This window comes from Nesoenas mayeri, assembly GCF_963082525.1.
Source record: "Nesoenas mayeri genome assembly, chromosome: 2".
Taxonomy (NCBI): domain Eukaryota; kingdom Metazoa; phylum Chordata; class Aves; order Columbiformes; family Columbidae; genus Nesoenas; species Nesoenas mayeri.
Window position 1 is genome coordinate 164039020 of NC_137543.1, and position 13076 is coordinate 164052095.

Here is a 13076-nt window from a genome sequence, read left to right on the forward strand (position 1 = left end):
GGACCCAACCCCCCAGCACAAGGGGCACCCCCTGGCGCCGCTCACCTGGTGCAGCTGCCCCCGGTGCCAGCATTCGCAGAGCGCGGCTGGGACGCAGTGGCCGGTGCTGTTGCGGTAGCGGCCGGGCTGGCAAGCGCAGCCGGGGGACAGAGACGCGCTGCAGTTGCGCGGCAGCTCTCTGGAGATGTCCTGGCAGCTCTGCTCGCAGCTGACCGCTGTGCTGGGTTTCTGCCAGCGCTCGCCCGTGGGACAGGCTGCACGTGGCACAGGACACGGCACTGTCACCATCCCCGCACTGGCACCACCGCGGTGCAGGAGGCAAGGATTGTTGCCTCCGCCTTGGGCTAGCACCCTGCAGGTGACAGTTCTGTCCCCTCCCTTGCCAGCTCCCGGGCTTGAGGGACTGCGGGGCGACTCACGGCAGTCGGGGAGGCTGCATGGGGTCCGGCGGGTGGGGGGGCTCAGGCACTCTGCCCCCTCATAGAGGCGCTGCTGGAGCGGGCGCCGGTGGGAAAGCCGCTCGCCCACCCCGCATGTCACCGAGCAGGCGGACCAGGGGGACCACGGGGACCAGAGGCAGTCCACTGTGGGGGACGGGGTGAGAACTGGTGGCTGCGGTGTGGGGATCACGGGACAGGGACAAGAATCTCTCACCATCACAGTCGTCCTGGGAGCAGTTGAAGGCGCCGCGGATGCAGACGCTGCGGAGAGAAGGGGGGGGTCAGAGCCCAGCCAATCCCCGCTGAGCTCCCAGCACCCCGGCTCAGCCACCCGCATGGGGTGACCCGTCGCGGGGTGTCGCCAGGGGCTGCGGCACCCACCAGGTGTTGCAGCGGTGCTGGAGGCGGCTGCCCGGGGCGTGTTCCTGCTGCTGCTGCGCCTGCGAGAGGTTGCGCGCCCCGGGCAGAGTGGGGGGAAGCCGGCAGCGGCACAACTCGGGGGGGACACAGACCCCATCCTGCAGAACCTGTGGGGCACCCGGCGGTGACCAGGAATCTCCTCTCCCTGGGTGGCAGTGGGATCCCCGGGTGGTGGGTGGCAGTGGGATCCCCAAGGTGGTGGGTTGCAATGGTGTCCCCTGGGTGGCAGTGGGATCCCCGGGGGCTGCAGGGGGGGCTCGGGTAGCCCAGCCATACCTGGCCGAGCGGGCAGGCGCAGCCGGGCTGGCACGTCTCCAGCAGACACTGTGTCCCCAGGTGGAGGTCGGCGCAGACACGGGGACAGGCGTTGGCACAGTCTCCGTAAACCTGCCCGCTGGGGCACTCTGCGGGGTGAGGAGGGGGTGACTGCAGCACGGAGCCCCCCCGTTCTGCGGCACAACCGGCAAAGCTGCAGCTCCCTGGCACCCCAAAGGCCAACCCCAGCCCAGCTGAGACCCCCCCCTACCCGGTGAGCAGTTGCGGACGTTGCAGACGCGATGCAGCAGCAGCGGCTGGAGGGGACACAGCTCCTCCTGGGGCCCCGGCAGCAGCTCCCGGCGCCGCTCGGAAGTGCCCCCGCCGCAGCTGGCACTGCAGGGGCTCCACGGGGACCAGGGGCTCAGCTGGCAGCTGGCTGCGGGGGCAGCGCGGGCTCAGCACCGTGTCACCGTCCCGCCGTCCCGCCGCGGTGGCACTCACCAGGGCAGGGCTCTGGGTTGCACTCAGCCGTCTCCTCCGTGCCAGCAGCACCGCAGGGCACCCCGCCGGCGCTCTCCCGGCAGCCACGGTGCCGGGTCGTGTTACCACCGCCGCAGCTGCGGGAGCAGGGTCCCCACGGTGACCAGGGTCCGTAGGAGGGACACGTCAGGGCTGGGCACGCGAAGGTCCCGTTCTCGCAGGTGCTGCACCAGGAGGGACGTTGGCATCAGCATTCCACCCCCGGGCTGTGCCATGGGGCGCGGCTGTCCCTGTCCTGCCACCGCGTCCTCCCCACGGCACCCACCAGTTGTGACAGTCCAGCTCGGCCACCTGTCCCGGCCGGAGCTCCCGGCTGCTGTTGGCAGCGGGCAGCCCGCAGCGGCATTCGGCAACGGGCACGCACACCCCGTCCTGCAGCAGCTGCCCCGGGGAGCAGCGGCACCCTGCGGGGGCAGAGAGGAGCAGGTCTGCACCCATGGGTGCTGCGCGTGGTCCTGAGCACCCGGTGGGCGGCAGGACAGGGTGTGGGTGCACCCATGTGCCAAGGTGCAGCCGGAGCTGTGGGGCAGGGAACGTCACGGCTGCGATGGGGTGTGGGGCAGGGGGTGTCCTACATGGTGGGAGATGCAGCGGCGCGGGGCACGTACCTGGCTTGCAGGGCCCCTGCAGACACTGGACGTGGGGCCAGAGGTCGGCGCAGGCGCGGGGGCAGCCGTCGACGCAGGACGCGGTGAAGACCCGGCCCCGCTCCCCGCACGTCTCCCCTGGGCGCGGGGCGGGTATCAGAGTGCACAGGAACACGGCATCCACCGCGCCCCCTCCACGGTGCACAGGGACGCGGGGGTGCCGGGTGGGAGTTACCTGGGCAGACGTCGGTGTTGCAGCTCTCGGTCTGGGAGTGGGCACCGTCGCACCGCCGGCTGCCCGCCGGCTGCTGGGGCTGGCGCTGCCGCAGGCGGAAGCCCCCGCTGCAGGGGTCCCGGCAGGGCCCCCAGGGCCCCCAGGGGCTCCAGAGGCAGGGGTCTGCGGGACACGGGCGTCACCTGCCCCGCGGGGCACCCTCGTCCCGTCCCGGTGTCCACGGCACCCTGCAGCCCCCCGGTACCTTGGCAGACGTGGGGCTCCGCGCAGAGCCGGTCCTGCCGCAGTTGGGCCGAGCAGGCGGCCTTGTCGCCGGCCCAGGGCAGCCCGGTCTGGGGGTCCAGGCAGGTTCGGTAGCGATGCTGCACCGCGGCCAGGGCTGGGACCCCTCCCGGTGTCCCCCCCGCCAGCGTTCCCTCTGCTGGTGTCCCCTCCGCCGGCGGGGCCAGCAGCTGGGCGAGGGTGGCGGGGCCGAGTGCGGGCAGGGGCAGGCAGGGGCCACAGGGTGACCACTCCGACCAGGGGCTCAGCGGCAGCAGCCCTGGGGGGACATAGAGCCTCTGGGGAGCCCGCAGCCGGGGGAACGGGGAGGGGGCAGCCCCCACCCGTGTGGGGCGGGCAGTGGGCAGAGAGGTGCCCACCCCGCGGGGGGGGCCCTGAGCAGAGAGAAGGGCCAGGGGGGCTGGGGCCAGGCTGGGGAGCTGCTGCCGAGCGCGGGGGCTCTGCGGTGCGGGGGTTCCGCACTCACCCTGGCAGCCCTCGCTGCTGCACCGCAGGGTCCCGTTCTGGCACACGCTGGAGAAGAACAGTGGGTGAGCACCCACCGCCCTGGTGTGCCCCCCGCCCCCATCTCGTGTGGGACTGACCCCCGGCCCCGCTCACCACTCCTCGCAGCCCAGGAGCACCGTGTCGCCAGCAGCCAGGGGCTGGGGGCCGCCCGGCCCGCCGTGGTGCAGGCAGCCGCACTGCGCGGGGGGCACGCAGCCCCCGGCCTGCTCCAGCAGCCCCTGCCACGACAGGGGACCATGGTGGGGGTGGCAGGTGCCCCCCCTGCACCCCAGCCCCCCTGCCTCTGCAGTGCCAGCTGGACGGTAGCACCCGGATCTTGCCCCCGCCCCGGTGGGACTGTCCCCGTCCCCATCCCATCCCCAGGGAGGCCCCCTCCAGAGCCCCTCCCCAGAGCCAGAGCCTCCTGCGCCCCCCTGCCCACTCTTGCCTGCGGGCAGGCGCAGCCGGGCAGGCAGGGAGACGGCTGCGGGCAGAGCTCGGGGTGCTGCAGGCTGGAGCAGAGCCGCTCGCAGGGGGGGCCGCAGGGCTGGTACTGGAAGGGGGGGGCGCAGCTGGTCTCTGCGGGGGAGACAGGTCAGGCAGGAGCCCCGACACGGGCAGGGGCACCCCAGGCAGCGCCTGGGACGGGGAGGGGACAGGCAGCACAGGACACAAGCAGAGGCGGGCAGGGAGATCCCAGATATACAAGGACAAGTCAAGAAGTAGCTAACGTACAGGACGCGCAGGTTGCAGGCAGCGGGGCTCAGGGGACAGACAGGGTGCAGGCAGCGGGGTGCAGGGGACGGGCAGGGTGCAGGCAGCGGGGCTCGGGACACACAGGGTGCAGGCAGCGGGGCGCAGGGGACGGGCAGGGTGCAGGCAGCGGGGCTCGAGACAGACAGGGTGCAGGCAGCGGGGCGCAGGGGACGGGCAGGGTGCTGGCAGCGAGGCGCAGGGGACGGGCAGGGTGCTGGCAGCGGCGCAGGCAGCGGCGCCGCCGCAGCCCTGTCGCTCACCAGAGCACCTCGAGGTGTTGCAAGGGCGGCTCTGCACGTCGAGCCCGGCGCAGCCGGCGGGTCCCTGCCGGTGCCGGTGCCGGTGCTGCCGCGGGGCCTGGCAGGAGCAGCGGCTCCAGGGGCTCCAGGGGCTCCAGGGACAGGCGGCTGCGGGCAGGCAGGGGATGGGGTGACGGCGGCAGGGACCCCACTGATCCCCCAGCCTGGCCATCCCGGCCCCCTACCTGGGCAGGGGCGCAGGTAACAGGCCCCCAGCTCCCGGTGCGGGCTGTGGCTGTGGTTGCAGGCGGCACCGGGGGAGCCGGGGGCCGCGCAGGGGCAGGCAGCCTCCCGGGCGGCCAGGCCGGTTCCGCAGGAGCGGGAGCAGGGGCTCCAGGGGCCCCAGGCGCAGCCGCCCGACCCTGGGGACACAGCACACCAAAATCACTGCCGTGACATGAAGCGGTGCCCGGGGTCCCCTCCGTCCTGACCCGGGCCCGTCCATGAGGTTTGGGGGTCCCAGAGAATTTGCGTCAGTCTTCGCGAGGTGGGTGCCATGGTGGAGGGACACGTGTGGGTACTCACTGTCACAGGGGATGTCCTGGCACTGGGTGCCCTCGGGGGTGCAGGTGCTGCGAGAGGGGCACAGGGTGGGTGGGTTTGGGGGTGCAGCTGGGCTCCCGGCTCCCCTGCCCCCGGCACTGACCATCGGCGGCACTCGCCCTGCAGCCAGCTGTCCCCCAGGCGCCTCTCGCTGCCCGCCTGCAGGCAGAGGGGCGGGCAGGGCCCCCCCGTGCAGCCCCGGCTCTGCTCCTGCGGCCCCTCGCACTCGCCGTCCCCTGAGTCCGGGCTGGGGGTCCTGGGGGGGAACACGGAGGGACACGGGGGGCTGGGAGGGCAGGGGTCTGGCTGGCACCCACTGCAGCTCATCCCCGGGTGCCATGTCCCCTGAGTGCTGTGTCCCCTGGGTGTTGTGTGTCCCCTCCTGGGTGCCATGTTCCCTGGGTGCTGTGTGTTTCGCCCCCAGCCTGTCCCTGGGTTCTGTATCCCGTCCTGCAGCCCCTCATGGGTGCTGTGTGCCTTGGGTGCTCTGTAAGTCCCCTGAATGCCATGTGTGTCCTCTGGGTGTCGTGTGCTTCCCCCGGGCGCCATGTTCCCTGGGTGCTCTGTCCCTCGCCCGCCCCCCCAGCCTGTCCCTGGGTGCTGTGTGTGTCCCCCAGGTGCCATGTCCCCCCTGTAGCCTGTCCCTGGGTGCCATATCCCTCCCTGCAGCCACCCTGTGTCCCCGGGGTGCCATGTGTGTCCCCGGGGTGCCATGTATGTCCCCTGGGTGCCGTGTGCCCCGCACAGCCCCCCCAGGTGCCACGTCACCTGAAGCGGGTCTGCTGCCCGTCCCCGCAGGTGACACCGCAGGGTGCCCAGGGGCTCCAGCGGCTCCAGCTGCAGGGGGCCGGGGGGCAGCCCTGGCGGGCGCAGTGCAGGTGGCCCCCGCTGCAGGTGCAGCTCTCGCAGCCGTCGTGGTGACGGCTCCCGGGCACCCAGCTGTGCCCCTCCGTGTCTGTGCACTCGCAGTGGGTGGGGGGCACGCAGCCGCCGTCCTGCTCCAGGGTGCCTGTGGGGATGGGGGGGGTTTGGTGACAGGGTGTGGGACATGGACCACCCCGAGGCACATGTGTGCGTGTGCATGGGTGTGCAGACATGCGCACACATCTGGTCCCGCAGAGCACACAGGCATCCCCAGCTCTGCCCGGGGGGCACACCTGACCCCCCCAGCACCCCGCCATTCGGGGGGTCACAGAGGCTGCAGGCACAGGCAGGGCTCACCGTTGGGGCAGCGGCAGCCGGGCTGGCAGCGCTCGTCCTGCCTGCAGGCCAGACCCTCCTGCAGGTCCCGGCAGTGCCGCGGGCAGCGGTTGGCACAGGCCACCAGCGCCATGCCGGGCGGGCAGCCCCTCCCTGCAAAGCACGGCCACCAGCGTTCCGGTGACCCCGATGCCCCTACAGCGCTCCGTGGCCCCCAAGCCCTCCGCGCCTTCCCAGGTCGCCCAGGTCCCCTCCTGCTACCCCCCGTGCCCTCCCAGGTCCCCCAAGCCCCCGTGTCCCCTGTGCCCTCCCGAAGCCCCTCATGCACCCCATGCGCCCCCAAGCTCCCCGTGCCCCCCGTGCCCCCCCGCCCCCGTGCCGTACCGCAGGGCTGGGGGTTGCAGAGGCGCAGATGGTGCCTCTCGCCGGGGCAGCGCTGCCCCCCGTTTTTCGGGGGGGGGCGGGTGCAGGAGCGGCTGCGGATGGAGCGCCCCCCCCCGCACGTCCGATCACATCGCGACCAGGGGCTCCAGGCTGACCAGGCGCCGTCCACTGCCATGTGCCCAGAGGGCATCAAACGGGGGGCTCTGCCCAGACCGCCCTCCCGAGTTCCCCTCACTGACCCCCAGCCAGCCAGCCCCGCAAGCTCCCCTCCTCAAGCCCCCCAAACAGCTCCCGTGGGCCCCCCATGCTGTCCCCAGCCCCCCCCGCTGCCCTCCCTAGGTCCCCCCACCCCCTCAGTCAGCTCCACCAACGCCCCCATGCTGCCCCTCCCGGCCCCCCACCCTTGCAGGCCTGGAGGTTGCAGACGCGGCTCTGGCTGTTAGCGCTGAGGATGTCGGGGCACCATTGGCCCCCCGGCCCGGGGGGGCTGTAGGCGCGCAGGCGGAGCTGCTGCCCCCCCCCGCAGCTGCGGGAGCAGCCGCCCCACGGCCCCCACGGCGTCCACCAGCAGTCCTGGCCAGCGCAGCGCCCGTCTGGGCAGGGGGGGACAGCTGTGGGGACAGCGGGGATGGCACCCACAGCCTGGCAGCGCCCCCAGCGCGGGCAGGGGGTCCCCCCAGCCCCACCTGCGCAGTGGGGCAGGTTGCAGACCCACTGCTGGGCGCTCTCCCCTCGGCAGCCCCCGGCCCCGCGGCAGGAGCGGCTGCGGCTCTTGGTGGCCGGCGCTTCGGGGAGGGTGCAGGTCTTGGAGCAGGGGGTCCAGGGGGACCAGGGGCCGAAACCCTCCTCTTCCTCGGCACCTGCCCCGGGATGAAGCAAGAGCATGAGTCCCCCCGAAATCCTGGATCCCTCCGAGTCGGGGGTCCCAAGGGGGTGTCCCCCTCCCTGCACAGCCCTCACCTGGGACTGTGGGGCTGGGCTCCGGTGTGGGGACGGTCACCGCTGTGGGGAGAGATCAAGCATGGTGACACCCCCCTCCCCTCCCGACCTCCACGCCTGGGGAAGATCCAGCCCCACCGGGCTGGGGCGGTGGGACCCACGACCCCGTGGGACAGAGGGGACGAGGAGGAGGCTGTGACCCACAGCAGAGGGGATGGGGACAGCACTGTGACCCACAGCAGAAGGGACAGGGACCGGACTGTGACCCACCGGGGCAGTCGGGGCTCTGGCAGTACTTGCTGTCGGTGCGGGGTCCCACACAGTCCTGGCCCCCGTTGGCGGGCGGGGGGGCGGTGCAGCCGCGCTGGCGGATCGTCAGCCCTCGCCCCCCGCAGCTGGGGGAGCACGGGCTCCAGGGGCCCCAGGGCCCGAAACCCCCGTCCCGCCGGCACCCCGGCTCCGAGCAGCGCAGGCGGCCGTGCAGGCAGGTACTGCGGGGGGGCGGCGTCAGGGAGGGGCCGTGGGACAGGGGTTGGGTGACAGGGACAGGCAGCAGGTGCCGGGCACTCACCAGTTGGTGCAGCCCAAGAGGATGGTGCTGCCCGGGGGCAGCTCCTGGCCCGGCATGAGTGGGGAACTGTGGGTGCCCAGGCCAGGGGGGGCCGGGGGGGTGGCAGAACCGTTCTGCAGCTCCCGCAGGAGCTCCGCCGTCAGCACGCAGGGACACTCCTGCATTGCACCCAAAGTCCCAGGGAGCACCCATCGCCCCAGGGACCACCCACCACCTTGGGGAACCCCCACCACCCTGGAGAGCACCCACGGCTCCATGGAGCCCTCATTACACTGGGGAGCACCCATGGACCCGGGGAGCACCCAACATCCTGGGGACCACCCACCATCCCAAGGACCCCCATCTCCCTGGGGAGCACCCATGCACCCGGGCAGTCCCCACTACCCAGAGAACCACCCACCGTCCCACAGAGCTCCCACCATCCCAAGCAACACCCACCGCCCCAAGGAACACCCAGCACTCTGGGAGCCTCCCATCTGGGCTCCCCCAGGTGAGCAGGGACGAGCACCCCCCAGCCCAGCGCAGGAGGAGGCAGCACCCGGGGGTCTCCTCACAGAGGGGGGTCTGGATTGGGGGAGCAGCACCTCGGGGCGCAGGGGCTCACCGAGAGGCAGGCACCGTGGTGCAGGTAGGTGCCGGGGGGGCAGTGGCAGCCCTCCTGGCAGCCCCCCCAAACGCAGCCCACCTGGCCGGCCAGCTGGGCACAGCTGTAGGGGCAGCCCTCGCCGCGCTGGCACTCGCGGTACAGCCGTCCCGCCGGGCAGCCCGCCTCTGCGCCAGCACCGGGCTCAGCACCGCAGGGCTGGGGGGCTGAGCTGCGGGGCTGGAGTGTGGGGCAGAGCGGGGGCCGGCACTCACCCCGGCACACCTGGGTGTTGCAGATCTGGCTCTCCAGGCCCAGCCCTGGGCACACCGGCTGCTGGCACTGCCGCCGGCGCAGCCGCTCGCCCCCTCCACACGAGACGCTGCAGGGCCCCCACGCGGACCACGCGCCCCACGGGGACCGTGTGCCCCACGGCACCTCTGCGGGCACAGGGGGAGAGCGGGATGGCACGGCGCGCCTTGGCCTCCCCGGCAGTGGGAGCTTTAGCTGGTGATGCACCAGTGCCAACACCAATGCCAACACCCAGAGCGCATGGGAAAAGGGGTCCTGGGGGATCTGCTCTGCCCCCATGGCACCACATGGCACTGCACTGCACCGCATGGCACCACGCTGTGCCACACCGCACCGTATGGCACCACATCACACAGCACAGCGTCACACTGTGAGGCATAGCATTGCCATCGTGTGCCACGCCATGCACCCTATGCCAGCCTGCGCCCCCGCCCTGTGCCACCTGCTCCCCTTCCCCTTCCCCTGCCTGCTGCCCCCTGCCCCCTGCAGCCCTGTCTCCTCAGCCCACCTGGTCCCACCATGTCCCCACATCCCCACCTCGGGGTCAGACAGCTGCTGGGGGCACCCACCCTGGGGACACTCGTCGCAGGGACACCCAAGGGTGCCAGCCTGAGGGCCCCCACTGAGTGGACACTCAACCCCAGGGACACCACCCCGTGGGCACCCCTCCTGGGGACACCCACACCAGGACCCTCCAGGCTGGGGCTGTCACTGCGGCAAGGCCAGGCAGGGTGGCTGCCCTGGGCGAGGGTCGCGGTGCACCCCAGTAGTGTGTGTCCCCTCCAGCACTATGTGTCCCCCATCACCGCGCACACCCCAGGATCCCCACTCAGTCCCGGCGGTACCTGGGCAGGGCTCTGTGCCGCACACCATCGCCCCAGCCGTGCAGGTGCTGCGGGAGAGGAGGGTCAGCGCGGGGGGGCATCGGGTGGGGAGCCCCGGGTGAGACCCCCGGGCGGGGCCGCGGCGGCCGCATCCTCACCAGTTGTTGCAGGCGTCGAGGGCGACAGTGTCCCCGGGCTGGTAGAGGCGGCCGCGGTGGTGGCAGGGACAGCGGGCGGAGGGCACACAGCTCTGGTTGTGCAGCAGCAGCCCGGGGGGGCAGGCGCAGCCGTCCCGGCAGAGCGCGGCACATTCCACCCCCGCGGCCAGGTCCAGGCAGAGCCGCGGGCAGGGCCCCCCCCCGCGCCGGCACTGCTCCGCCGTCCGGTACTGCGTGTCCCCCGGGCACCGCGCTGCGGGGACAGCGGGCAGGGCTGGGCAGCGGCCACCCCGGCACCGCCCGCCGCGCTCCCGGAGCGGGACACTCACCTCGGCAGGGCTGGGTTCTGCAGTCCCGTGTCTGGACGTGGGGGCCGGCGCAGTCGGGCCCCCACCGTGCCGGCGGGGCGCAGGTCCGGTGCCGCCGCTGCTCCCCGGAGCCGCAGAGAGCGGAACACTCGGACCAGGGCGTCCAGGCGCTCCAGCCGCTGCCGGGCTCTGCTGGGGACGGACGGACCCGTGGCACCAAAGGGGCTACTGCGACACCGGGGTCCCTGAGCCAGCACCGGCACAGCCCCCGACATCGCCGGTGCCGCCGCGGGGCCGGGTGGGCACGTACCGGTGTCGCAGGGCTGGTGGCACTGTCGCACCTCCCGGGGCTCCCCGGCGCAGGGGGCTCCGCCGGCGGCTGCCGCGGGGTTGGAGGGTGACCTACGGGAAAGTGCCACGCTGTCACCCCGTCCGGGGGGCAGCGCCATCGCTGTGGGACAGGGCCTACCCCCCCGGCCCCGCACCTGAACCTCTCCTGTGTCCCCGCGCCGCAGCTGCTGTCACAGCGGGTCCAGGGCGACCAGGCGGACCAGCCGCAGGACACAGCGCAGGACACGTCCTCGCATGTCACCACCCCGTCCTGGCACACACTGGGGACGGACACCGGGCTCAGCTGCGGGAACGGGCGAGGGACACCCCAGAACAGCCCGGGGGGATCCTGGCGAGCCCCCCAGCAGCGCTCGCAGGCAGCGCCGGGGCACAGGCCGGGCGGGGGGCGCGGGTCGCTGCTCACCACCGGCGACAGCTCTGCAGGAACACCTCGCCGGGCCGCCGCCGCTCCCGGGGCAGGTGACACTGGCACCGACTGGCGTTGACGCAGCCGCCGTCCTGCAGGTACAGCCCCGGCGGGCACCGGCAGCCTGCCCGGCGGTGTCCCCTCAGCGCCGCCCAGGGAGCCGGTGTGCCCACCCTCCTCGGCCCCCCCAGCTGTCACCGTGTCATCCCCTTCCCCCCACGTCTCCCCAGCCCTCTGTGCTGTCACCGTGCCATCCCCTTCCCCCCACGACCCCCAGCCCTTCGTGCTGTCACCGTGCAATCTCCTTCTCTCCCCATGTCCCCCTGTGTCCCCCCAGCCCCACCACTCACCCTCCTGGCACGGACTCTGGCAGGTGCTGTTGGTGCTCAGGTCCCCGCAGGTCTGAGGACAGGGAGGCACCTGCCCCCCCTCGCAGTCCCCTGCCCGCACAAACACCATCTGGGGGCCGCAGGCTGAGGGGGAAGGACGAGCAGGGATGCTCAGGGATGGGGCGCCACGTGTGTCCCCGCCAGTCCCCCGGCCCCCTGTATGGGGTCTCTGTCCCCTCGCAGCCCACCCCGTACCTCCCCTCTCGCCCTCGCGGGCGTCGCCATGTCCCCCCCGTACCTGGGGGGTCCCCGCAGGGCTGCAGGTTGCAGGGCTGGATCTGGAGGGTGCCCCCGGGGCAGGGCTGCCCCCCGTTCTTGGGGGGCGGGTCGCTGCAGCTCCGCAGCCGGCTCCGCACGCCCCCCCCGCACTCAACGTCGCAGAGGGACCAGGACCCCCAGGCTGCCCACGCGCCGGGCACTGGAGAGGAAGACGGAGGCAGGGGGCGTGCAGGCACCCCCTGCCCACCCACCCACCCGTGCTGACGCAGAGTTCGGCAAGGTCCCCTCCCCAGGACCCTCTGCCACCCCTCCAGTGGGCATGGGCCCCCTGTGCCCCCCACCAGCAAGGACCCCCCAGCTGTCCCAGGGTTGGTTGTCCCAGCTCATGAGGGTCCCAGTCCCAGGTGATGGGGGTCCCAGCCCACGATGGTCCCTGTCCACGGGGATCCCAGCCCATGATGGGGGTCCCAGCCTAGGAGCAGGTACCTGGGCAGGCACGGAGGAAGCAGGCGCGAGTGTCGAGGAGGGGGTGGGTGCAGCCCCCCGCGGACAGGGCGCCCCGCAGCAGGGCCCGCCGGCGCAGGGTGACCCCCAGCCCGCAGGAGCGGCTGCAGGGGCCCCAGCCGCCCCATGGGGACAGGATGCAGTCGACTGAGGGGACAGAGATGGGGGTCAGGGCTGCCCCAGAAGGTCCCCATACTCCGATAGTCCCTGGACCCCACCCTTGGACCCTTCAACCTTGTTTCCCTCCGGCCTCAGACCGCCCCCCAACCTTGGTGCACCCCAACTTTGATCCCCCCGGCATTGTTGCCCCCCAGCTCCAGTGCCCTCTGGGTCCCCAGAGCAGGGCAGGCAAGTGCACAAGTGGCTGGATGCTGTAGGGAGGGGGGGGCATCGTTGGCCAGGAGCGGGACACTTCGGGATTGGGGGGCTCCCTGTCTCTGTCCCCCACTCCACGTACCACAGCCGCTCTCGTCAGAGCCGTCGGGGCAGTCGGGGTGCAGGTCACAGCGCTTCTCAGGGGGCAGGCAGCCCCCGCTGCCGCAGGAGAACTGCTTGGGGGGGCAGGTAGGGGGGGGGCCGCCGGTGGGGGTGGGCCAGGCCAGGGGGCTGGTGGAGGTGGGGGGGCTGCCTGCGGAGCGGGCAGAGAGCAGGGCTCACTACGGGCAGGCCCATGCGGGCAGGGTTGGGGGGCTCGGCCTCTCCAGGGAGGGGGTCCCCGCAAAAGGGGGGGTCCGGCTCACCACAGCTGGCCTCGTCAGAGCCGTCCAGGCAGTCTGGGCGCCCGTCGCAGACCAGGGCCGCATCCAGGCAGCCCAGCACCCCGCAGGTGAATTGGCCCCGCGGGCAGAGCAGCCGGGGCAGGGCTGGTCCTGGGGGAGCAAAGAGCCGGGTACAGGGGGCACAGCCCCCTCCCGTGTGTGGGGTGAGCACAGCACCCAGCTCCCAGCACCCCTGACCCCACAGCACCCCCAGCCACAAGCCAGGGTGCTGACTCCCCCTTTCACCCCAGGGACACCCACATCTCTGTCCCTCTCCCAGGGATGCCACATTAGCTGGGGGGTCCATGCCTGTCCTCGATCCCC

General features: G+C 72.8%; 1 protein-coding gene across 1 annotated transcript in view; it reads right to left on the bottom strand.

Annotated features, from left to right (window-relative positions):
• LOC308053401 (SCO-spondin-like) overlaps positions 1-13076 on the bottom strand; it is a gene marked incomplete at both ends in the record, with an annotated part of 32738 nt that overhangs the window by 3630 nt on the left and 16032 nt on the right. The window contains 37 exon segments of the mRNA XM_080364250.1: positions 46-254; positions 420-584; positions 655-701; positions 822-967; positions 1137-1264; positions 1387-1554; positions 1620-1822; positions 1924-2062; positions 2267-2383; positions 2481-2642; positions 2725-3021; positions 3229-3275; positions 3363-3487; positions 3697-3827; positions 4489-4665; positions 4829-4875; positions 4950-5102; positions 5615-5855; positions 6068-6199; positions 6431-6598; positions 6832-7041; positions 7117-7290; positions 7640-7860; positions 7941-8098; positions 8545-8711; positions 8799-8963; positions 9681-9727; positions 9818-10070; positions 10147-10317; positions 10436-10527; positions 10611-10736; positions 10880-11006; positions 11233-11355; positions 11510-11689; positions 11977-12141; positions 12452-12622; positions 12735-12863. Of these exon segments, the coding sequence (XP_080220376.1) occupies positions 46-254; positions 420-584; positions 655-701; positions 822-967; positions 1137-1264; positions 1387-1554; positions 1620-1822; positions 1924-2062; positions 2267-2383; positions 2481-2642; positions 2725-3021; positions 3229-3275; positions 3363-3487; positions 3697-3827; positions 4489-4665; positions 4829-4875; positions 4950-5102; positions 5615-5855; positions 6068-6199; positions 6431-6598; positions 6832-7041; positions 7117-7290; positions 7640-7860; positions 7941-8098; positions 8545-8711; positions 8799-8963; positions 9681-9727; positions 9818-10070; positions 10147-10317; positions 10436-10527; positions 10611-10736; positions 10880-11006; positions 11233-11355; positions 11510-11689; positions 11977-12141; positions 12452-12622; positions 12735-12863 (5681 nt within the window).